The sequence below is a fragment of the Dioscorea cayenensis genome, chromosome 9 (assembly GCF_009730915.1).
Source record: "Dioscorea cayenensis subsp. rotundata cultivar TDr96_F1 chromosome 9, TDr96_F1_v2_PseudoChromosome.rev07_lg8_w22 25.fasta, whole genome shotgun sequence".
Lineage (NCBI taxonomy): Eukaryota > Viridiplantae > Streptophyta > Magnoliopsida > Dioscoreales > Dioscoreaceae > Dioscorea > Dioscorea cayenensis.
In genome coordinates this window covers 349,307-373,289 of record NC_052479.1, presented here as the reverse complement: position 1 = coordinate 373,289, position 23,983 = coordinate 349,307, and the positions used below count along the sequence as shown (strand labels likewise).

At 32.8% G+C, this 23,983-nt stretch overlaps 6 protein-coding genes across 9 annotated transcripts; 3 read left to right on the top strand and 3 right to left on the bottom strand.

Moving 5' to 3' along the window:
• The first annotated feature begins 227 nt into the window (after nt 1–227).
• On the top strand, nt 228–2,861 carry LOC120269164 (rop guanine nucleotide exchange factor 7-like). 3 transcript variants are annotated; one of them, XM_039276484.1, is made up of 7 exons: nt 228–588; nt 661–780; nt 882–1,036; nt 1,279–1,353; nt 1,457–1,747; nt 2,012–2,356; nt 2,473–2,861. In XM_039276484.1, exons 1-7 carry the CDS (start codon nt 378–380, stop codon nt 2,710–2,712), a joined length of 1,437 nt encoding a protein of 478 aa, XP_039132418.1. In that variant the 5' UTR covers nt 228–377; the 3' UTR covers nt 2,713–2,861. The 3 variants fall into 3 exon arrangements, with proteins under 3 accessions (XP_039132418.1, XP_039132420.1, XP_039132421.1); XM_039276486.1 differs by having other exon boundaries at nt 452–588; nt 661–796; XM_039276487.1 differs by lacking the exon at nt 228–588 and having other exon boundaries at nt 658–794.
• Nucleotides 2,862–2,990: 129 nt separating this feature from the next.
• On the top strand, nt 2,991–3,798 carry LOC120269183. Its single transcript, XM_039276514.1, has one exon. The coding sequence runs from the start codon at nt 3,085–3,087 to the stop codon at nt 3,646–3,648; it is 564 nt and encodes a 187-aa protein (XP_039132448.1). The 5' UTR covers nt 2,991–3,084; the 3' UTR covers nt 3,649–3,798.
• A 1,039-nt stretch (nt 3,799–4,837) lies between these two features.
• Nucleotides 4,838–5,416, top strand: LOC120268339. Its single transcript, XM_039275776.1, has 2 exons — nt 4,838–5,213; nt 5,286–5,416. Exons 1-2 carry the CDS (start codon nt 4,871–4,873, stop codon nt 5,300–5,302), a joined length of 360 nt encoding a protein of 119 aa, XP_039131710.1. The 5' UTR covers nt 4,838–4,870; the 3' UTR covers nt 5,303–5,416.
• Nucleotides 5,417–5,531: 115 nt separating this feature from the next.
• Nucleotides 5,532–8,024, bottom strand: LOC120268338. 2 transcript variants are annotated; one of them, XM_039275775.1, is made up of 6 exons: nt 7,745–8,018; nt 7,368–7,470; nt 6,686–6,840; nt 6,506–6,572; nt 6,357–6,411; nt 5,532–5,843 (listed from the first exon to the last, which is right to left on the bottom strand). In XM_039275775.1, exons 1-5 carry the CDS (start codon nt 7,871–7,873, stop codon nt 6,395–6,397), a joined length of 471 nt encoding a protein of 156 aa, XP_039131709.1. In that variant the 5' UTR covers nt 7,874–8,018; the 3' UTR covers nt 5,532–5,843; nt 6,357–6,394. The 2 variants fall into 2 exon arrangements, 1 of the variants encoding a protein (XP_039131709.1); XR_005538909.1 differs by having other exon boundaries at nt 6,357–6,572; nt 7,745–8,024.
• Nucleotides 8,025–16,260: 8,236 nt separating this feature from the next.
• Nucleotides 16,261–19,428, bottom strand: LOC120269475 (26S proteasome non-ATPase regulatory subunit 14 homolog). Its single transcript, XM_039276802.1, has 6 exons — nt 19,247–19,428; nt 18,980–19,157; nt 17,361–17,442; nt 17,046–17,222; nt 16,787–16,954; nt 16,261–16,637 (listed from the first exon to the last, which is right to left on the bottom strand). The coding sequence occupies exons 1-6, from the start codon at nt 19,374–19,376 to the stop codon at nt 16,446–16,448; spliced, it is 927 nt and encodes a 308-aa protein (XP_039132736.1). The 5' UTR covers nt 19,377–19,428; the 3' UTR covers nt 16,261–16,445.
• A 421-nt stretch (nt 19,429–19,849) lies between these two features.
• LOC120268715 (elongin-C-like) lies at nt 19,850–22,623 on the bottom strand. The gene is made up of 3 exons (XM_039276006.1): nt 22,419–22,623; nt 22,236–22,341; nt 19,850–20,139 (listed from the first exon to the last, which is right to left on the bottom strand). Exons 1-3 carry the CDS (start codon nt 22,543–22,545, stop codon nt 20,061–20,063), a joined length of 312 nt encoding a protein of 103 aa, XP_039131940.1. The 5' UTR covers nt 22,546–22,623; the 3' UTR covers nt 19,850–20,060.
• Between the last annotated feature and the right edge of the window lie 1,360 nt (nt 22,624–23,983).

Genomic DNA, 23,983 nt, shown 5'->3' with positions numbered 1-23,983 from the left:
TAAAAGCATAAAGAGCTCACTCAAAAACACACAAACTTTGAAGTATTTGATTGGCTTCCTCTCATTATGCTTCCTTTTGAAATTGAAGACTAGTTTAATTCTTCAAATTACTTCAAACTGAAGCATGTTTTATTGAGAATGATTTGTGAAAGATTAACAAACTGCCAGCAAAATTTGATGGTGACTTGAGTTACAAAACTAAGCCAATAATACAGCAATGTACATTTAGAACTCACTCCAGCTTCAAAGAGCTCATGTGCTTCCCTTTTTGTGTTTGGATAGTGTCTCCTCTTTGTCCTCCATTTACCCACTGCTTTGTGCTTCTTGGTTGCTAGAACTATCTTGAGGAAAAAAGGTGGCTTTTTTTGTAGGCCAGGATGGGAGATGATGAGTTGTCTGTTGATGATAATGTTGTTTCTGAAGCTGAGTACTATAGTGATTCAGTGGAAGATGATCAGCCACTGAGCTGCAGCCATGGCTCCCTGGAATCTCTGGTGCAGCTGAAGCCAATGGGTTGGCCAATGAGGAAGCTTCTTTCTTCTGTGGAGAAGAAAACCAAGGATGATAAACTCAAGCTCAATGTTTCAGGTACTATGAACTTTCAATCTATCTCTTTTCAATTTCTTCTTCTTTGTTGTTGTTGAATATTTTGTTTTGCAGAGCTGGAGATGATGATGAAGGAGAGGTTTTCAAAGTTGTTGCTTGGAGAAGACATGTCAGGCTGTGGGAAAGGAGTTTGCCCTGCACTGGCCATTTCCAATGCTATTACTAATCTTTGTGGTGAAAATATATGAGTGTGTGTGTGTGTGTTTTGTTTGTTTGGTTGGTTGGTCTGTCTTTCTAGGATTATTGAATGTTCATCTTCTTTTTTGTTTCTTTAGCTACAGTATTTGGGCAGATATGGAGGTTAGAGCCTTTATCTTCTGAAAAGAAATCAATGTGGAGAAGAGAGATTGAATTACTTCTATGTGTTACTGATCATATTGTTGAACTAGTGCCATCTTGGCAAACATTTCCTGATGGGAAAAAAGTTGAGGTAAGATGATGAACAAATTTGAATTAATGTGGTTCTAATTTTCACTTTATTTTTTCTCTGATGTAATTAGGGAAAGGAACAAGTTTGCATGAATGTTTCTACTACTGTAATTTTATCAATGTCTTTAGAGTTTGATCTGGCTGTTGTCAATTGAGAATTTTATTACTTGATGGATTTATGTTACATAAGAAGAATTACAACTTGGTTGTATTATTTTTTCTTTAATTTCTCTTTATTTTCAGGTTATGACTTCAAGACAAAGGTCTGATCTACATGTTGATCTTCCAGCTCTGAGAAAACTTGACAAGATGCTTCTAGTGAGATATTCTCTCTATTTCATGGTGTTTTTTTTTTGTTTTGATAGTTACTATCTTCTTCGAGGAAATGAATTCATATGAACAAGACACATAATTTTCACAGGAAACATTAGATAGTTTCTGTGGAGTGGAATTTTCGTATGTTGATCGAGGAGTATTGTCTGCAAACCATGATGCTTCACTCTCTCCTCGAAGACCGATTCACCTCCGAGAGGAGAAATGGTGGTTACCGGTGCCCCGGGTTCCTCCTGGAGGTCTTAATGAGAACACAAGAAAGCAATTGGAGCTCAAACGTGATTCAACAAACCAAATCCTCAAGGCTGCAATGGCCATTAACAGTAATGCTTTATCTGAGATGGAAATTCCACAATCTTACCTTGATTCACTTCCTAAGGTTTGTTGTTCTTCATCCATCTTCATGCTAATTTGTTGAGTTGCTACTTTGTTCTTGGATTCACTGTGCTCTCATCCTGTTAATTTGCTAGAAAAACTGCTTGAGCTTAGGATAAAAAATGACTTACTCTTCACTTATTGCATCTTTAATTTTTGTAACTTGAGTCACTATTTTGTTACTGGATTGCAATGCCATCATCCTGCAAATTTGTTCAAAAAATGCTCAATCTGATTGTGAGTTTCATTAATTTGGCTCTTTTTACAGAATGGAAGAGCAAGCTTAGGTGATGTAATATACAGATACATAACTTCAGATAAATTTTCGCCTGAATGCCTCCTCGATTGCCTAGATTTCGCCTCTGAACACCAAGCACTAGATATTGCCAATCGTGTCGAGGCATCAATCCACATTTGGCGACGACGTACAACCGTTTCTAAGCCTACAAACAACACAAGACCATCTTGGGGTATCGTCAAGGAGATGATCATAGATGCGGATAAGAGAGAGTTGCTTGCTGGAAGAGCTGAGACTCTCTTGCTTTGCTTGAAACAAAGATTCCCCGGCCTCACTCAAACCACACTGGATGTGAGCAAAATTCAATTCAACAAGGTTAGAATTCGATATCATCAATGCCGGCATTACAATACAATAGCTTCGATATCATACTAAGAATGCAAACACTTGACTCAATCTGTAATCTCATGAATCTTTGTGAACTTATGCAGGATGTGGGAAAGTCGATACTTGAAAGTTACTCGAGAGTTCTGGAGAGCTTGGCATTCAACATTCTTTCGCGCATCGATGATCTGCTCTCGGCCGATGATTTTGCTAAACATTCAGATAAATTATCTCCAGTTCATCCAACTGCTCTAATTGTTTCTCAAGCACTTCATATGCAAACTACTCCATTTGCAGCCACATTCATCAATAAAAAGCTTGACATGAGTGCAAAAACACAGTACTAATACATTGAAGTTCAATGTTTCTCTTTTGTATTAATTCTTTCATGTTCTGCCAGTGAATTAAGTTATCCTGTAATATTATGAATTATCTTATGTTACTTCTTATTAATCTTTAGATGATGTATAAAGTTATTGTATTATGTAATATTATAAAATTCAACTGTTATTTATTTATTGAACACATAATTTGAAAAACAGATTTTATTGTATATCTTCAATTACTTTTTAGTCCAGATCTGCTTTTAATAAAGTCAAGGGGGTTATTTGCAAATAAACCACATTCTCTTCCAATCTAAGCAAACCTTAATCTCAAAATCTCGTATTCACTTTCCCTTCTGTTCTTCTCTTCGAATCACCGACACGATCGACGGTGAAATGGACGGCTCAGATCGTCGACCAAGCGAGATGTCGACCAGATCCGACGGCGGAGGAGGGACAAGCATTCACATCACGGCGTTAGACGGCATCGTCAACGTTAATTCACTGTTCACCTTCGCCGTTTTCTTAGGGTTAGCGTGGAACCCGACCGACGCCAGCGCCACCCTCGCCACGCCGGAGTGCGTCGCCGGAAGCCACGTGGCAGAGGCTCTGGTCTCATTCCACGTGTACGCCTTCTCCTCCTTCCTCTTCTCCAGCCTGGTGGCGCAGTGCTTGAAGCAAGCCGTTCGGCTGACGCGGTCTCGCCGGAGCGATCTGAGCCCACTAGCTGTGCGCGTGAATCGAACTGTGCTGCGAGCCGGGATCATGGCTTGCGCCGTCGGCTCGGTGTTCGGCTGTGGGTTCTTGACGCTGGCGCTGGTGAACGTGGTTCAAGTCAAGCTTGGTCGGCTTGGCTGCGGCTCATCAGTAGCCGTCGGCGCGATTGTGCCGTTAGTGACTCTGGTGCCGGCGTCAATGTTTATATACACGTTCATCGTCTTCTATGCTTTTACTCGCTGAACACTTATTAGTTTTTACTATCTTCTTTAATTTTGTATTTTTCACATACGTGTGTGTGTTTTTGTTATGTTATGTTGTATCTCTATGTTTTGTTATTGTATTTTGGTGAGCTTTATTTTTAATAAGATATTAATTATTGATGTTATGTTATATTCCACTTGCTGAACAGTATTCAGTTCACTGTATCTATTTTAATTTTGAGTTATTGTGTGTGTTTTTTGTGTTTATTTGTTATTGTTATTTTTTTAAAAAAATTTATCTTTTGTTAGCCTTTATTTTTAAAATGTTGATTTAATGAAATTTGGTGAGAAATAACCAGTTGATCACATTCAACAACCAAAAAAAAAAATTTTTTGAGGTGAACATTAAAAAAATTTACAGAGAAAAATAAAAATCTATCAGCAGCAATATTTTTATTTTTTACAAACTGGTAATAATTATTTTTTTATTTTTTTTTTATATTATGTTTGAGAGATTTTGAGCTTTGGACCTCTCAACACAAGTAAGATAAAAAATTACCAGGCTATGTCTTGATTCTTTACCAATAGCAATAGCAATAGCAATATCACAAGAGTCAGAAAAAGATATATTTTCTTATTTTGTGGGAGAGGAAAACCTTAATGTAGCCAACTTAGATATAATCCAACAGTAAATCACCGGATTGCACCAATAGTAAAGCACTGTAAATTACCGGATTACAGCAACAATAGTGAAGTATGGTAAATCACCGGATTATATCAACAGTTCTATTTATATACTTACACCAACAGTAGAGTACAGGAGTCTGAGGTTGGTATTTAAATCCCACTTTGCATGTAACGTAATTGGATTAATCCAGAACTAGAATGGATTTTACTATGACCCCTGGACTGCACCATTGGCTTCAACCAAATTTTGGTTTTACTTTTAACTACGCCGTGGGTTTTCAATTATCCTTCCCTCCAGTGTGAACCTAAAGTGGCAAGTGCTATCTTGAAATGAATGTTTTTTAAGTCAATGTGAACCAGGCGTGGAAGTAGGCACTAGATTGAACTATTAAAGTAGAAATCATTTCTCTTCCAAGTAATTTCTTGATTTCACACACAACAACAACAGCAACAATGATGATGAGGTTGATATAATGCTATGCGCATTAATTAAAAGCTATCTATATATATATAAATATATGCATGAAGAGAGAAACATGAAGGATAGGGAGTAGGAATAGAAGAAGGAATTGGAGATGGTTTCAGTAAAGTATGTTTGGTTAGTCTGTTTGCTTATTATGATTGGAGTAATTGCAGCAGGATTTGAAGGTGCTGAAGGGGCTGGAGAATGTGGAAGCATCCCAGTTGAGAGGATGGCAATAAAGCTGGCTCCGTGCGCATCGGCATCGCAAAATACTAGAGCCAAAGTGTCGGCCAGTTGCTGCGCAGAAGTCCAGAAACTCGGCAAGAATCCGCGTTGCCTCTGCGCTGTTATGCTCTCGAACACTGCAAAGAGTGCCGGAGTTAAGCCGGCCATAGCCATGACCATTCCTAAACGTTGCAACCTTGCCAAACGCCCTGTGGGTTACAAGTGTGGTGGTGAGTACTCTACCAAGCTATCTTCAAGATTTTCGATAGCCGATCGAGTCCTGACTTTTGATGTAATTGCAGGTTATACATTGCCTTGAGAAGAAGGCAAGAAGATGCAAGTAACTGAAGACTAGAAAATTGGCTCTGATATGCCAAAGTGGTTGTATGTTGTATTAAGGCTATAAATAAAGCATGATATGCCTGTTTGGTCATGATGCTTGTTCAAAAACATAACACATCTCAGAACATAAACAAGAGTAAGGTTGAAGTTTATACATATGCATATATGTATATATGTTTGCTTGATGATCATGACATTGTCAAAAGTCCGGGTAACACAGATGGTCTATAGACTAACATCAATATATATGACTGCCTAAAAACAAAGAAAACTGCTGCTTTAAATTCACACTGTTGCACAACATGCGCTGTTTCTCTCTCTCTCTCTATCTATATATATATATATATATATACGGTTCATATATAGTATACGGTAGGAACTACAGAGCTCTTGTGATGACTTCCTCAAAAAGGGGGAAGAAAAACAAGAACCTTTGTTTTTGTTGAGATAGGACCTTGCTAATTGTCCAATTATTTATTTTACGGCAGCCATCTATTTCTACTGCTCTCCAAAAGTATCTGCAAAGCAAATAAAATCATGCTAATTAGATGGAGCGAGCGGAAATATGAATAAATGGCAAAGCATAACAGAGAGAGGAATTCTGATGTGCCCTGGTAAAATCTGAGTTGGAAAAGTTACTTTAGTCAGGCATAGTGCTTGGTCAGAAAGACATTAAAACCATTGAACCAGGAAATGATTTTCATCATAATGAATACTTCAAGTAATTATATCACATGGAATTCGATGAATGCTAATCCATAAGCTTGTAAGAAGTTGTAAGTGCAATACTTATAAGTAGCGAAAATTTTGAAGATCTCGAATTAACTAATTCACACTAAGGTCGCCATTTCAAAATTAAAACTTAAACTAGTTCAAAAACACATTTCCTGAATCCAGAGAGCAATAAATTTTCACTATAAGAACTAATCTCATTGATAATTTAAATAACATGTATAACTAGAACAGGAAATGAATGGCCAATGGACTATCAAATAATTGTAAAAAATCTCAGACAGTGAATCTAATATCACCTTGCCATATAAGCAGAGAGCTAACTCCCCGAGAACCATCAATAGTAAAGTGATCCTGAAAAAGAAAACAACATCAATCTTAATCGAGTTTTTTCATTTATTTATACAATACTCTAATAAAGCTTTCTTCCCATATGTGCTTATAATACCTTGCCACCAATTGCCCCTCGAAGCCATGTTCGCATTTTCCTGGTCATCATCATCCTCCTTTTTGGGCTGATTATGTCAAAAATAGAACAAAACATGTAAAAACAGTTCAAATTTTAACAAAATTAAATTCCCAACTTCTACTCAAATCTCATAATATGTGAAAATAATATACAACTTACAGGGTATTGAGATGAAAAGCCAGCACAGACATCAGGGCCACCATAATACAGAGACGAACCCAGGCTAGAAGTGTCCATTGTTGCCTCAATGCAGTACTTATCTTGGTAAGGAACATTCTGGCTTTTGCTTGAGCTCCCTCCTTGGGGTTTGGCCTCTGAAAGAAAGAATTCATATGATTAAGGTCCAAAATTTTGTTCATATATATATATATATATATAAAAGACTCTGATGTTTCAGAGATTAGGTAGTGCGTACACATAAAAAAGTTTAACAAGTTTTGCAGAATGACAATTTTAAAAAGAGAATTGAACCTCCTTCAGATTTTGGTGGCTGACTATTCCAAGAAAACAGTAACTGAAAATTTAAAACCCCTAAAAATTTTAATTTCTACAAGATGGTAAAACACAGAGTTATGGCATAATTTAATCCAGCTAGAAATTCAATCTCTTGAGAAAAATGCACAGAAAACATGATACTAAAGACCCAAATTTTCTCTACAGATTATTTGCAACAAGCATGTAACATCATTGTAAAAAAAGGCACAATCAAAAGATGATCAGCAAAAAAGATATATAAGCAAAAAGGCAACTAACTTTCAACAAAAGTAGTGAACTTTACCAACCAACACCCATATGCAAACAAACATATTCAAAGATTCAAAGAAAAAGAAGAGAAAGAAACCAGCAGTCAAGCTCTGTGCCTTCCAAGCCTGGTCCTCAGTTGCTTGCTTCTTTGATGATGCAATCTCAAAACCCAGTGAATCCTTTCCAACTTTTCCCCCATCCTACAATCAAAAACATCAAAACAATGAACAAACAACACCAATTCCCAAACCCCACAATCAAACATCACAAGAACATAGCTTTCAATCACCACTCATCCCACAAAACCCAATTCAAAACCCCAAAAACAAAGAAAACACCAACAAATCAAAATCTCCAATCTCCAAACCCCAAAAACAAAATCAGAACACATCACAAGATTAAGATACGATCTAAATCTCAAACCCATCACCCCAAAAACAAAACAAAACCTAAAAAAAACAATCGTAAACATACCGAAGCAACCGGAGCAGGAACCGGTGGTGACAAAACAGCCCCAAGGATCTCCGCCGCATCCTTCTTCCCAAAAAGCTCATCCGTGATCGAAGCTTTCGGTGAACCAACTGTTCCCTTCTTCTCCTCCATCACCAACACCCAAAAAACCAAAGATCAAAACCTCAAAGAGAGAGGAAAAGGAGGCGGAGAAGAGGATCACACGTGAAGAAGTAGAGAAGAAGGAGAGGGGGACTCTATCTCGGTGACCATGTGCTTCCATTTAAAGGCCATGGCTTCTCTCTTTCTCTCTCTAAAACTTTCTCTCTCTAAGTTTTTCTCTCTCTAAACCTTCAGAAAATTTTCTCTCTCTAGAACAATATCTGATCACAATCTCCGGATTATCCTATCTTTCCTTTTTTAGCATATTTTCTTATTTTCTATTTCTCTCTCTCTCTCTCTCTCTCTCTCGCTCTCTTCTACCTTTGTTGTTTGATGAAAAGTCTGAAATACCCCTTAATATTATGTGTCTGAAAATAAAAAAAATTATTTTTTTTTTTTTAAGTTTTCATCCTCCAAAGTCCGAACTTTTTTTTTTTGAAAAATAATAAAATTGTAATTATCATGAGAAATAAAGGATTTTTTTTAAAAAAAAATTTAGGAGAGAAAATGAAGTCAATGAATTGGAAGGGTGATTTTGGTCATTTCAGTCTTATGAAAAAGGATGACTGTCGTAGGCCCAGGCCCATTTTGTTGACACGTGTATCAAGAACCAGATAAAACTGGGCTTTTACCTGCGGTGTCCTGCCGCACCGCCACATCACTTAATAATTATATTATGTTATTCATTCATTCATTTATAATAATAATAATAATAATAATATATTAAAAAAATATTAAAAAATTAATTAAAAAAAACAAATGCAAGAATAGATTTGATTGAAAATATGATGTGATGACATGGAAAGCAAAGAAAACAAAGAGTTGATTGAAGTAGAGAAGGATAATGTTAAGTAAAAGAAGGGAAAGTATAGTCAAAATGGTGAGGAGATTAGGTGGGCCCTATCCAAATAAGCTTCATTCTTCTTCTTATGTGTCATTATGTGTCAGTGGTGGTGGTGCAATGCTTAGCCATATCTATACTTCTCCTTCTCACCTTTCAATTTTATCATAATAATAATACTATTTTATAAATACAATTATTTTTATTTTTACATTAGTTTTTATGCATTATCTACTATACAAAAATATGCATATATAAAAAATATTTAAAGGATGATAATATAACATGTGCACAAATAAATGATACTCGTGAGTATTAAATAACTAGAATAGTCATTTTCTACACACGGTCCACTTCCGTGTTTTTCACGGCACATATCTAATATAAGTATATGTAACTTTTATATGCAATATTTATTTTAATTATAAATTTTTTATAAAAATAATAAAGAATTTTAATGATATAAAATAAAAAAAAAATAAATGATATAAGCTGTTCTTTTACGGCACATACCTAACATAAACATATTGTTTTTGTGAACTTTTTATTAAAATAAATAAATTATAATATAATATTTTATGAGAACGAGAAGAAGGTGTGTATAAGCATGTCATAATTAACAACATAAATTTTGATAAGATTGTATCATGTAATTTTCCTCCCTATGACACATAGCTAAAATGTGACAAACTTATTACAAAAATATATCTAAGGGAAAAATTAAAAGTTAGATAGATAAAAGTGTGCTACAATTGAAACATACATGATATAGAGCAATTTGACTCACTGTATTTACTAATATAAGAATGCAACCCCCATTAAGATCAATAAATTGGTAAATAATATTTATTAAGAGAAAGAAATGGGTGAGTACGGTTGAATTATAATTAAAATATAAATCATTACAAAAATTATAAAATAAAACAAAATTCATGTAATCCTTTTTTTTTCTCTTGGTACGTGTATATAATTATATGAATACACAACTCTCGTGTACTAGTTTCTCTTACAATGCATAATACTAAATAATGTTTCATAAAATATATAAGATGAGCACGCAACTGTCTCACACTCCTACAATATACATTAATAAACAAATATTTTATAAAAAAATTGATGGATAAAAAATATGTCATTAAATTTAGAAAATATAAATAACAGTCATAAATTATAACTATACAAATATCACGGAACTATTCGCTCCAAGGTTCATACATGATATAAATAAATTAAATAACTCTCATGCACTACTCAAACAAATCTTTAAGTAATATTTAATAAGGGAGTGAAGTTGGTGCAAATGAGCGAGTCATAATTATTAAAACATGAATAACAATACATATAATTAGAATGAGATAAATATCATATAACCTTTAATTCCTTTCATGGTACATACCTAATATGATTATATGAGCATGCAACTCTCACGTAGTCATCCAACAAGACAAACACATGCATTACATAATAATAATAATAATAATATATATATATATATATATATATACATAAAAGTGTCCTAATGAAAACGTAAATAATGATATAAATAATTAGAACTAGAAAAATACCATAGAACTGTTCTCTTAACGGGCACACATGCCTTACCCTAATTAACTACAAAATTATATTTAATTAGAATGTAAAGTTGGTTGGTATGACCGTATGAATGTGTCATAATTAAAACAAACATAAAAATATAAATTAGTATCAAATAAATATCACATTATAACTCTTCTTGTCTTGTCACGGTACTTGCTTGATAAGAGCTTGCAACTGTCATGCACTTGTGCAAACCGCCAAATACATCATCATTAAATAATAATATTTAATGAAAAATAAAAGAAAAAAACTAATGGATAAACACATGCCATAAATAAAAACAAATCAAAATTAGATAAATTTCATAGAACCGTTCTTCTCACGGCACATATTTAACATAAGCATCCAAGTTTCATACACTCCTTCAACGCTGCAAGCAAAGCATGAAGTAATATTTAAGGTTAGAGAAAAAGTAATTGTCTAAAAAAATATGGAATAAATAAATAAATAAATAAATAAATAAATAACTACATAAATTAGAATTAAAATTAGATGAGTATATGAAACTATTTTTTTTTTTCACGGTTGTTACCTATATATTATGAGTACACAACCTACATGCACCCCTCCATTGTAACAAATAATAAATCATAAAATCATATTTAATAATATGATAAAACCCTTCCTCTTAAGGCACATAATCCTTTGTCAAGACAATATTTAGTGATATTTGGCAATTTTAGAATAATACTTTATGTGATTAATTCTATAACATTGTTATTAATTTACTTATATCCTAACATACACTAACAATATCTGTTCTTAATTTATTTCCTTATAACTTCAAATTTATTTTCTTTTAACATATTATGATTATTATTATTATTATTTAAAAAAAAGAGTGAGAAGGACAATGATTTAAATAAATAAATAAAAAGAGAAAGAATAAAAGATCTAGAGACAGTGTTGGTCGCCGCGTGCTGGTGATTCATGCAAAGTGATAAAGCAGCAGCGGTTTAAAGATTGGACACATGGCACCAAATCATGAAAAGGAAATAAACTATTCCATTTATTTATTTATTTATTAACTATTATTATTTATGTATTTATTTTAATTTTATTTATTTATTTGTCTTGGGATGCAGATTCATGGTACCTTGAATCAAAATGAAAAACTGCAACAGCACATCCCATCATCATCATCAGATGTTGTTCCTCATCATGTATGATTGATAATGGTGTGAATCTAATTCCACTCTCCCAACTCAACCACATGAGAACTTATTTCTAATTTAAATTTATAATAAATTTAAATTTATTTTAAATATATATATAAGAATAAATAGAGATAAAAATAATAACTATCATATCATATCTAGACAAATTAAACCATTGGATAATCCAATGGTATAACATCAAAATATAAGAGAGAAGTCATGGGTTCAAATCCCTCCCCCGACAGTACTGTTCATACAGGATTTTTATATTATTTTTATATGATACATACACTGTCCATCCGGGTTTCATTTATATTCATATAAAAAAACGCTTATCATCTATTATTCAAAAAAAAAAATATCTAGACAAATTAGAATAGTCTATATAACTAATTAAAAATTATACTATTAAAAAAAATAAGGAATAATCATGGGAAAAACTTTCAAAGAAGTATCAAACATATAGTACTATATATATATATATATATATATATATATGCACACAAAAAAAAAAACCACTCTAACAATTACAGTATTATTTCTCCCCATTATCAATCAGCTTGAGTTTTTTCATTAATGAAAATGATTTATTCACTTTAATTCAAATAAAAAAAAATGAAATAGTTATCCACATATAAAAGCTATCAAATCTTTCCCATTGTATCTTGTACACGATGACAAAATATAAAAAAAAAAACACAAGTTATTATATATTTTTTGCGAGGATGGTTGTGATTGAATGCTAGGTTGGATTGGTGACCAGACTAGTCTAGTTTGAAGTGTTTTTTTAACGAGTGTTTAAAAGTATATATAGAAACTTTTATAACAACATTAACATCGTCATCAATGGGATTAATAATAATAATATATTGCAAAAATATTACACTAATTTTTAAGTATAAATTTAAGAAAAAACATATTAATTTATAATTTCTATTATAAAAAGATTCAATATTTATTTTAAAACAATATTTTTTTTAATAATAATAATTATGATGATGTATTACTTATGAAAAAATGACCGATATTTATCAACCAAACAAGTTGAAACTGAAGGCTTTACTATTTATGAAGTTCAATGTAGGCTTAAGCAATTGGCTCGGGCTCGAATAAAGAAAGCTCAGTTAAAATAATGACAAGCCAAGCTTGAACATGGCCAACCTCAGCTCGGCTCATTTACACCGCTACCAGTGGGCTCTAATTGGTGATTGGGCTGGCCCATGGACCATCTTGAGGTGTTTTCCGCTAGTAGGTTTAATTAGTAACTGGGCCGGTCTAGCTTGATGTATTATGATCAACTCATTGAAATCTTTGGTCACTATCCATACTACTTCTTCTTCTTCTTCTTCTTCTTCTTCTTCTTCCGAGTTATTCGTTGTCATCTTTTTTAAAATTCTCAATGGCTATAATTAGTAATGCCTTTGGACGTGTGCTAAGATTTTTTTTTTTCTGTGTGATTATTGCATTGTAAAAAATGAGTTAAATTGGCATATATTTGTTAATAGAAAGCAATAATTTTTTTTCTCGTTTTTGTTTACTTTACTATTTGTATCTATTATTTTGTGTTTAAAAGATGCATTATTATATATATATATATATATATATAGAAAGGTGCTGTTGAATTTCAATTTTAAAATAACGTACTAGCATGAAGAATATTATTCTCTTTATTTAATACATAATTAATGTCGCAACACATATTATATTTTTAAATATATAAATTAAGTCTAATGAGACATTTGATAAAATAACATAAAATAAAGCAAAAATCAATCACTTCAAATATGAAATTAGACTTATTCTTATTCTATTCTTTTAAAAGAATATCTACCGTTTATTTTGTATTAACAATTGTCACAAATGTCATTACAAAAAATACGAAAAAATGACCAACTATTGAGACCACTAGTTGATTATTTACGCGCTTAAACTAAAGAATGAAGACTTGATAATGTTCTCCTTTGAAAATAATCATATTCAAAACTTATTTAAAAAACTCTATTTACAAAATTATAAACTCACATAGTAAACTAAGACATGTTTGAACTATTTTCAAGTCTATAGGAATTGGTCTCATGTTTATTGGACCAAGGCCATTACTATTCATACGAGCTCACTAAGGGAATCAATTTAGACTCTTATTAAATCTTCAAGACTTGAGACTAAAGAGCACGCTTGGTTGGAACTATATATGAACTCATTCTAATTCAATAATGTTTGGAGTTAATGACCAACTCAACCTTATTATCCCATAATAATAATAATAATAATAATAATAATAATAATAACAATAATAAAATGTACTTCATTTAAGGTCTCTTGAAGTTTGAATTATATTTGATCAAGAGGGTAGTCTTCAATGCATCAAGATGGACTAAAATTGTCAATTTTTTTGTTTTCTAGAACTCTTTGTAATTCTAATTGTAAATTTCTTTGAAATTAATAATTGTGCTTTCATAACTAGTCATAAAAAATGAAATAAAATGAAATAATTGTATCTCATTTAATCTGTCATCCATGGAGAGAGAAAAAAGTCTTATTTTGACGTATTTAAATCCAAGTCATAAACATTATCGAAATCTCATTTTTTATATTTTAAAAATTTTATTAAAAATATTTGACCTATGATATTTTCTCTTGTATTCAATATGAGATCATGTAAAAAAAAATACAATATAGAAACTTAAATGAAATGAAAAAAGATTTAGTCCAAAAAAAAACGAAAAAAGATATTCATATATATATATATATATATATATATATATATATATATATCATTTAATAATGAACCAAGATAGCTTAAAAGACAAGTGTTAAGCTTTTAATTTAATTAATGCAAAGTGTCGGCTAGTTCAAGTTATCTGGACTCTCTCTTGTTATTATATTAATTGTCCATGTCTTTTGGTTTAATGCCTTTTAGTTACATATATAATTACACAGTAATTTGATTGTAAATTAAACTTTAATGCCAAGATCAAGACTTGTTCTAGCAAGGCATTAACTAATAAAGTACTAGTAAAAAAACATACGCATGTTAATATACGCATGTGATGTAACAGTTACAAAGTTTTATTAGAGTCAAAAGAAATCAATGACAATAGAAAAGAGTACTTACTTATTTACTATAATGCCTCTGTAAATTTTCATTTTTATAAAAAAATAAAGTGATTTTTTTTTAAAAAAAAATCCTTCACATTCTTTTTTTCAAGGCAGGGATGAGCATTAAATAATTTTTTGTTAAATTAAAAATCAAATACGATTTGATTTTTTTCATGGGTATATAAGCACTTTTTTCTCCTTCTGGTATTATGAGATTATATAAATAATATATATATATATATATTTAAAGAAAGGACAATTGAAAAAGCATAACAAGAAAATGTGGAGGAGTTACATAAATGTGAACAAGAGGAAAAAAACAAAAGAAAAAGTAAAATAATAATTAAAAAGAAAAAAAGCAGGGGGGGTTTACATCATTAAATAAACCCCATGAAAAGACAAATAGAAGTTTCTGTCACATAGAGACGTGAACTTTTAGTAAAACGCGTGTTTAATAAATCTTAATATTAATCTAGAAGGCCGCCATTTACAAGCCACAAAAACCCTTAAAAAAAAAGTAAACTATTATTAATAATTAATATGTATTTAATAATATATATATATATATATATGGACTATGTGTCTTCACATGCCCTCAAGCAAAGCAGAATAGTTTTTTTTGTTTCTTTTTTTGAGGCCATGGGTTTGCAGAGAAGTATGTTGGTCTTTTCTGTTATGTTATTGATTTGTTTGAATTCAGGGTTATTTGGAGTTGCAGAAGCAAGGGCTCTTCCACTGATCAACCAAGAAAGTAAGTTTTATTTGATCAATAAGTTGTTGTATTTTTAAATGATATTATTGAGGTTGTTGTTGGTTTGATAAATTAGGGTTTAATTTTGATTGTTTTTGTAGGGTATGTGAAGGTTTTGGCAAGTCTGGGGATTATGTGTGAGTGTTGTGATGGAGATGGAGGAGCATGTAGGAGTACTTGGGATTCTACTTGTGCTAAATTAAATTGTCATAATTGGAAATTCTTGTAAATTTTTATAAAAATTTTGTGTTGGAGGTTTATCAGTTTATGTATGTGTGTATATATATATATATAGGAGTATTATAAATAATGAATATTATTTGATATTATAAGAAACAGATGATGATGATTATGATGATTTCATGGGTATGGATTGCTGAACATTATCATTGAAATGATTATGAATATGAGGAGAAACAGAGGAACATAGTGTGAACTGTGAACTTTAATCAAAAAGCAAAGAGGGAGGAAAGGACACAGATTAAATGATAGTGGAAGACTAAGGTCAACAAGCAAAGAATAATGAGGGCACTGATCCCACTGTCTTTATGTTGTAAACCAGTGCTTTTTAGGGCACTTGGCCACTTAGTTCCATTCATCATCATATCAAAAACTATTATCAATACATATGTTAGGAATCAACTGGTAACCAAACTGTCTGTCATAATGAGAATAATTTTAGGTTTAGCATCTTGACTCAGCTACAGGGTCAGTCTTCTTTATATATATAAAATATTATCAACCCTGCTCTCAAGGAAACTTCAATGGTCTTTCAATAAATTTAATTTTTTATTTAATAAATTCAATTTGTATAAATAGGTTACCCCTGATTTGGGATAAACTCATCGCCCAAATAACACCAATTACCTGCCTCGGCATCGCTCACACACACACACAGACACAAAAACTTAAAGGAATACATGATAGCATATATAGGCAATGAAATATTTCCTGTTTAGCCATAAAGGGTAATGTATTCAGTAATTGAAAACATCATCACAAATGAATCACACTGATTGTTGATCTCTTGGGGACGAAATGTTTAATAACACAACAAACTAAGTAAACAGATAATGATATAAAGTTTGACAAAAAAACCATAAAAGGAGCAAGATTCAATTAGAAGACAACCGTGTCTAACATGGTCCCTAAAGTTTGCACAATGTTAGATGACATCAAGTTTGAGACATGTTCCTCCAGGTGCTTCTTCGCGTCTTGTCTTCCAACATTGGCGATTGCGAGCTTCTCAGGGGGTAACTCATCTTCCTCCTGAACAGCTTTATTATATTTGATGGCTAGATTCAGCATCTCCTGCTCATTTCAAGTCATTATGCGAATTATTCATTTACGGGCCAAACCAGAAAAAGAGATTTTGAAATCTCCATAAATAATTAATTGTAGGTATAATAAGAAGTTGTAATTGAAGAGGAGATTTCAGGGCAAAATAGTTGGCCATTTACCTGCACTGTTTGCTCATTAGTTTTGGAATGGTTATCAAACCGCTTTAGTGTCAACCCATCAGTCCACTTCTTCTTGTGTAGATTCAGTAACATTTTTTCTTCCAGCTCATTCTTCCTATAATTAATGGCTATGGAGTAGTAATGCCTGTTTAGGCCATGGATAAGTGCCTGGTATCACAAATTATGAGAACAACTTGTGAAAAAGCAACATAAAAATATATATCTCAGTCTGTCACCAGTTTAATGTAGGCAGACAAACCTGAATGGATGGCTTGTTCAGATGTCCAACGTTAGAAGTTGTTTGCCTCGGTTCTTGACCTAGCATCATTGTTTGAGGGTTGATCAAGCGGAAAGCATCAATAACCACCTTACCTTTGACACTTTGAATTGGATCAACTACAACAGCAACAGCTCTTGGGTTCAAAGCTTCAAAACTCTATGAAAGGAAAATCAACAAAAGCAATGGTCATATCGCAAGAAAAGTCAAATAAGAAATAGGTCAAAATTAATTTAATGCAAATAGAAAATGTAATGCCCTCTCAGTGAAGAAGAAAAACATAGCCAAATGTCACACCTGCTGGGTATTTATGTCAACGCCTGAAAGCCAACAACCAAACCCTGGATGTGAGTGATACCAGCCTACCACCATTTCAGATCTGCAGAATTGATAAAATTCATACGGAAAATTAAATGTATGACGAGAAAAATTACGATAACAAAAACATTGACAGAAAGAACCCATAACTTTAGTAAGAGAAGTCCAGGCTTGGACATTAAACAATGAATAATATGCAAGGAATAAGCTTGTTGAACCGTAGATAAGGCCCAAAAGAGAAAGTTAGGGCTTCTTCAGTTGGTGAGATAACCAAACCCTCAAACCAAACAGCCTTGAGTTATCCTATTCATATTTTATTATAAAATTAACTATTAATATTGATAAATACTTGTTATTAACTAAAAAAATATAATTTTAGTTTTGATTGGTTTAAATTAAGTTGAAATATGGCTAAGTCATATAAAAATTTGACTGCCAAACTGATTTTCAAATAAGAATCTCTTAAACACACATTCTAACTCACCAACCAAACACAATCTTAGTGACATAAAAAGGAAAAATTAGGTTGGGTGTCTAAGATCAGCTTAGTATCCCTGTAGCTATAGAAATGCAATGAGGGGAACACAGGATAACCAAATGCCACAGCTTATACATTGATTACAGTATACACCCCTACATCTACAAACTTGGTGAACCATAGATAAGGTATCATGGAGAAAGTTGGAGACGTGACTGAGTTGGGTGTCATGTGTGTTGTGTGACACACAACACACTCACAGAACCATTCAGTTTTGAATTAAAGCTTCTCAATTCACTATATTGATACAATAACATTTGTCATTGAAGTGACACCTTAACTGTTTATCACCTTGCATCTTCCACTTCTCACGCAAACAGTCAGTTTTGAATCTCAAGTAATTATACAAGTTCAAGCTTATCAATTCACTCTATGTATACCCTAATCCTTAATATTAACTTGCACTCTGTGTCAATTTATATGAGCCATCAGTTCCAAACTATAACAAATACTTAGATCCATGCCTACAACAATAATCATCAAGTTTTACAGCTAAACTCCTCAATTATAACCAGTTAAGGCAGTAAGATTTCAAGTAGTAACATAGCGGCAAGACTTACAGGTCATGAGTTGAACTTGAGAGTTGCTTAACATCCTTTGGTTTTAAAAGAACACCCCCAAAAAGCCAAAAAAGCCAAAAAAGTTGTAATATCAATGCCTAGAAGGTAGGTACACAAAAAATCCTACATTGAGTTTCTCTTAGAAAATATTATAAGGGCAACCATGCCATCCGAGGGTTGCTTTGACATTCGTGAAATATAGAACAACTTTTAACTTATTGACTTTGACTTACATTGTACACTTACTCCATGCTTATCATGTCATTCTAAGCAGTGATCTTCCATAGTTTCTAACTATATGTCACAATTTCCTTTTTCACCAGCAATGGAGGTGTTGCAAAGATTAATTTTTCAACACATGAGAGAAACCAACAAGTAATCAACAAACTCCCTCATAGAAGCAATCATCAACCAAAACTTTTAAGGCATAAAGAAGTAAAAGGACGATGGCATCGATGAGGAACTGAAAAGAGGTTGAGAGGTTAATAGAGGGATCAAACCTTCCCGTCTGCTTGAGCATGTCGAGCATATTGGTCTGGAAGACATGATCGACTGCCTCAACGCTGACGCCTGTCCCGCTCTGAGGCATGGCAAACACATCCACCACACGGACGGTGTACTCATCAACGAACTCCCCAAGCATCAGCCCCATGACCTCCATCGGAACACCGGCTCTTCCTAGAAGACAAAAACACCAGAAAATCATACAAAAACCGAAGATCGGAAAAACCCTAGATCAGATCGCCATTGGGAGAGATGGTGCCTACCGTGCTTAAGCATCTTGAGGAGGGCGAGGGAGGAGATGTAGACCTGCTCGGAGGAGTCGAGCAGCGGAGAGTCGGTCGGTGGGTGGCCCATCCCGCCGGCGCCTGAGAAGATCCGGTGAAGCCTCTCCATTTCTCGTCAATCTTGTTCTCCTTTCTCACTTCGAAGCCTTGCGAAAGAAGGCACACTGCTCCTTTGCCCTTTATTTATAGTCTTGCGCAATGTTTTGGGCCCGGCCCACTAACAAGGTCCATCAAGTCAAAAAATGCCCACTTGAGCCCAAATAACATGCTTTATTTATGTATAATTTACTTATTTAAAAATTATAGTTATAATTATCCAGACAGCCAAAATTTATGCTCGAATTCAAAGTTTTGATGAATTTTAAAATAAATAGCATTACTAAATTTTACATTACAAATTTACAATGCGCCCCTGCAATTATATCTAATATCATGTGACATTCATAAATACCTGCAAAGGCATTCTGCTTGACATTTAATATGTTTTTATTTGGGCAATTTAAATGATGATTATTCATAAAATAAATTTGCATTTTTAAAAAGTATGTATCGACATTGAAATTTTTTCCTGAAGTATATATATGTTAACCCAAAAAAAACCATTTGAGTTTTGCTGCAAAGCATCAAATCCACAAATCCTGAGGTGTTGGTATATACAATACATTGAACAGCAAATCAGGAAAAGGTATAGAATTATTGAGATTCTGGACTGGCAACTCTTTAACAACATTGATCACCAATCTTTTCAACTTACATAGTAATTAATAATGGAGATAATTGAGTTTCATAGTAACTAACAATGGAGGTAGTTAGCTGCCATCATCAAATCCAGTGTAATTTCAGGCTCTATATGGAACTCTGTCTCCTTTCCACTGCATGAACAAAAAAGAGAACGATGAGATAATATCTTAAATAAATTCTATAATAGTTTTGGACTATCAAGGAAAACAATTGCATTGTTACATCTTTCCTGAGGTAAGACTAGGAAACTAGAATCTCATGTCAAACTGCAACAATTTCGCTCATGGTAAAAAAATGTACCAATTAATGAAGAATCAAGTAGAGCAGTACCAAAGAAGTAAACTAAAACAGAAATGAGTACTTATTCTAATCCACAAAAACGAACAATACATTCAAATCAATAGCCAATACCTATCTGATATTGTGTGTTTGTGAAGCAATTAAGATTCGTTTGGGTGACTGCTTTAACAATATAAACTAGAGAAATACCTCAAATTCACAACCTGGTTGTTGGATGCTTTAAAGCATTGTAATCACCAAGTAACAAGAGGAAAATCAGTGCCAAGAGAAACTTACATTTAAAAGGTGTCCAAAAAAAAAAAAAAAAAAAAAAAGAGTGAGAGAAGAAAAAGGAAAGGATAGGGCAAATAAAATTTGCATTCACAGGAAATTTATGGAAAATGACAAAAAAATTAAATACTAATACAAATGACAGGTGCATTAACCAAAACCACTTAAGAAGTAATCATTGCTCCAAGCAATTAATCCGAAAATAATTAAGCAAGTATAAAGAAAACCACCCCACAAAATTAGTTACCATTGTTCAGCTCATGCATGATCAACAACTAACAAAAGTGAGTGCCCTGTCTCCCAATCAATAATCATAAAAATAATTGTGCAAGAATAAAAAAAACTACGCCACAAGACTAGTTAACCATTGTCAAACTCATGCATGACCAACAAATAATGAAAGTGAGTATCTTGTCTCAAGCTAATCTGCTATAAGGAAATTATTCAGTAGGGAAGATAAGTGAAAATAATAACCCAATCATGAGGTCCAAACTAACTTTTTGACTCTATGAATGGAAGCAAATATAAAATTAACTCGACGAGTGACCATATTTAACACACATATTTAAATATAACTTATGTAGTAAACTTAAGCAAACCCTGAAGAGCAGTGCTTTGTGAATGTCCTTATCTTGGCATATATCCTGGGCTCATTGACAAGAAGAAAATCAATGGTTTTTGTTTTCACCAGGATCCCTTTTTCTTTAAGACTGTGATGAGGCTTGCAATGTACTATTACGTGCCATAATCTTAAGCTAGTCTCACTCTATGTATATGTCTAGCTAAACATTTTCATCATGTTAACTGTTATCATGCCAATCACCATAGATAATCAAGCAAGAGAAACCGAAGAACAAAAGACACAAAGAACACATAGATTTAACTCAAAAACCATAATCACAAACTCATAATTTCCAGTACAAACCAAATGCCAAAATTGATTTCCATACAAATTATAAACCAAATCTGATTAGGTAATATGAGACCATATAATGGTCCCAATTTGTTCCTTGCAACCATTAAGACCACACAAAATCATTCACTTATATAAATCTTTTCATTGCTATACACATTGACATAATTCAGTTATAGATTTCATGATCAGAATAATGTATACTGTATTGATTATCTTGGTTTTCAATAGCAATCAGGGCCATAATTAACTTTGAAAAACAACATCACCTATCCTTTTGATTATGAATTACGAAAAACAAATTCCCTGAAGACAATAATCCACCTTTATAAACCATACAGCAGAATAAATGAAATCAGACAACCAACAACCACAGCACATGATACTTAATTGAATAAAAACCAGCACAATTTCAGATTAGAAATTATCAGGCAAATGACAAATAAAACAGAATAGATACAAATACTAGAAATTTCAAGACAATTGAATGAATGATGCGCAATTAAATAAAAGCAGCACAATTTCATATTACCAGAATTTATCCAATGAGAATGAAACACGATACTGTTAGTAAAGGATCAGCTAAAGAGAATCAAATTCATTACTTCAAACCATATAGCAAATCAACCATTCATATCCTGCTCCTAGGGTAATATATATATATATATATATATATATATATACAATTATACATATATCGCTACTAATCCAAACAAAAGGGGAAATGGGATCAGAGAATGGAACCTAGCGAATTGCAGAGACCAATAGAAGTACTGGCAGATCTTCTCAAGGATGTGGGTGCTGATCTCCGGGAAAGTCACCTGTCCCTGCTGCGTCTCCGAGAAACCACCTGAGATAATCGAGATCGAGAGATGAGAGCTTCTATAGCGTTCGAAAACCCTAGAAACGGAGAAGAAGGGCACAAACCTGGGGATGTGAGCATGTTGCGAATGGTCTGAGAAACCATGGCAGCCTGCTTATCGATGACGAACTCGAAGCCCTCGGCGCTTATGAGCTTCACCATCTCCGCCTTCTTCGTGGTCTCCTCCTCCATTGCTATTCCTCCCGATGAGCTTGCTCCAGTGCGCTGACCTAAAACATGGTCATTTTCACTCCTTCATACACCCGTGAAAAAAATAAGAGAAAACGTATATATATATAATTTATTTATTTATATTTATTTATATTTTTTTCATAAATATGAACAAGTGGGTTTATTCACCTTTTAAAAATAAAAAATAAAAATTATACCTCACCTCTGGACTTGTGTTCAGGACATCAACATTACTCTTTTCAAAAACTTTTGATGTAATGCTAGTGACCCGTTCGAGACAACAAGTTTGTAATCCAATCCTATAAAAAATAAGAGAAAACGTGTATATATATATTATTTATTTATTTATATTTATTTATAAATATCGATAAATTATACCCCACCTCCGGACTTGCATTCGGGACATTAACATTACTCTTACTAAAAATCTTTGGGGGCCGTTTGGTTCACGGTAATGTAGAAAGATTACCACGTGTTACGTGGTAATCTGAAAATATTACCACGTTTGATATTACACCAGTGGTAATGTGGATGGTAATATTACATTATCAACTTATAAATATTATCAAGAAAGTGGTAATCCTATTACCACCAAATTTGGTGTCTATCTTGGATTACCATGGTAATCTTATAATTTTTTATATTTTAACAAATTGATTACCATGACAACCAAACACGGTAATGAACTATTCCCGGTAATAAGAGTTCCCAACCAAACATGGTTATATTAAATTACCGTAATATTCCCAACCATATAACATTCCCACTCATATTACCATGGTAATCTCATTACGTGGTAATATGTCATTATCATGAACCAAACAACCCCTTGATGTAATGCTAGTGGCCCGTCTGTGATAGCTAGCTCGTAATCCAATCCTGTGAAAAATAAGAGAAAACGTGTATATATATTTTTTATTTATTTATATTTTTTTATATTTTTTTTTTATAAATATGGATAAATTATACCCCACCTCCGGACTTGCATTCGGGACATTAACATTACTCTTACTAAAAACCTTTAATGTAATACCAGTGGATCGTTTGTGACCACGAACATGTGATCCAAACCTGGCATTGCTTGAGTGAGTGTGTGTACGTCTGATGATAAATTTCAATCCCGACATTGCTTGATTGAGTGCGTGTGATGCATATGCTTTGCACATAATTTACCTATTTTATTAAATAAATTTAACTTAGTTAAATAACAAAAATGGATCCATTTTGAGAGAAAAACGAATCACTATTCTTATAATTGTGGAAGTGGTCAAATTAGATGCCATTCTTCTTGCTCATGTTTTAATTCATGCATCGTGTTTTATTTTATTTTGTTATCGTTTTGCTTATGTTTTGTTTTAACTTCATTGACATGAAAATAAATTTTATATGGTACATGTAAAATATTTTTATACAAGTATTGTTTTTATTGGATATTTCA

Excerpts from the sequence above, each read along its gene's own strand:
- LOC120268339 (XM_039275776.1), top strand. The coding sequence starts at position 4,871 with ATGGTTTCAGTAAAGTATGTTTGGTTAGTCTGTTTGCTTATTATGATT.
- LOC120268338 (XM_039275775.1), bottom strand. The coding sequence starts at position 7,873 with ATGGAGGAGAAGAAGGGAACAGTTGGTTCACCGAAAGCTTCGATCACG. Across the intron at positions 6,841-7,367 it reads GGCACAGAGCTTGACTGCTG|AGGCCAAACCCCAAGGAGGG; the intron begins GTTTCTTTCTCT and ends TCTTTCTTTCAG. Across the intron at positions 6,573-6,685 it reads GCTTTTCATCTCAATACCCT|CCCAAAAAGGAGGATGATGA; the intron begins GTAAGTTGTATA and ends TGACATAATCAG.
- LOC120269164 (XM_039276484.1), top strand. The coding sequence starts at position 378 with ATGGGAGATGATGAGTTGTCTGTTGATGATAATGTTGTTTCTGAAGCT. Across the intron at positions 1,354-1,456 it reads AACTTGACAAGATGCTTCTA|GAAACATTAGATAGTTTCTG; the intron begins GTGAGATATTCT and ends TAATTTTCACAG. Across the intron at positions 1,748-2,011 it reads ACCTTGATTCACTTCCTAAG|AATGGAAGAGCAAGCTTAGG; the intron begins GTTTGTTGTTCT and ends CTCTTTTTACAG.
- LOC120269183 (XM_039276514.1), top strand. The coding sequence starts at position 3,085 with ATGGACGGCTCAGATCGTCGACCAAGCGAGATGTCGACCAGATCCGAC.
- LOC120268715 (XM_039276006.1), bottom strand. The coding sequence starts at position 22,545 with ATGGAGGAGGAGACCACGAAGAAGGCGGAGATGGTGAAGCTCATAAGC. Across the intron at positions 22,342-22,418 it reads CAACATGCTCACATCCCCAG|GTGGTTTCTCGGAGACGCAG; the intron begins GTTTGTGCCCTT and ends CGATTATCTCAG. Across the intron at positions 20,140-22,235 it reads TGGTCTCTGCAATTCGCTAG|TGGAAAGGAGACAGAGTTCC; the intron begins GTTCCATTCTCT and ends TTGTTCATGCAG.
- LOC120269475 (XM_039276802.1), bottom strand. The coding sequence starts at position 19,376 with ATGGAGAGGCTTCACCGGATCTTCTCAGGCGCCGGCGGGATGGGCCAC. Across the intron at positions 17,443-18,979 it reads ATGCTCAAGCAGACGGGAAG|ATCTGAAATGGTGGTAGGCT; the intron begins GTTTGATCCCTC and ends TCAATTCTGCAG. Across the intron at positions 17,223-17,360 it reads TTGACATAAATACCCAGCAG|AGTTTTGAAGCTTTGAACCC; the intron begins GTGTGACATTTG and ends TTCCTTTCATAG.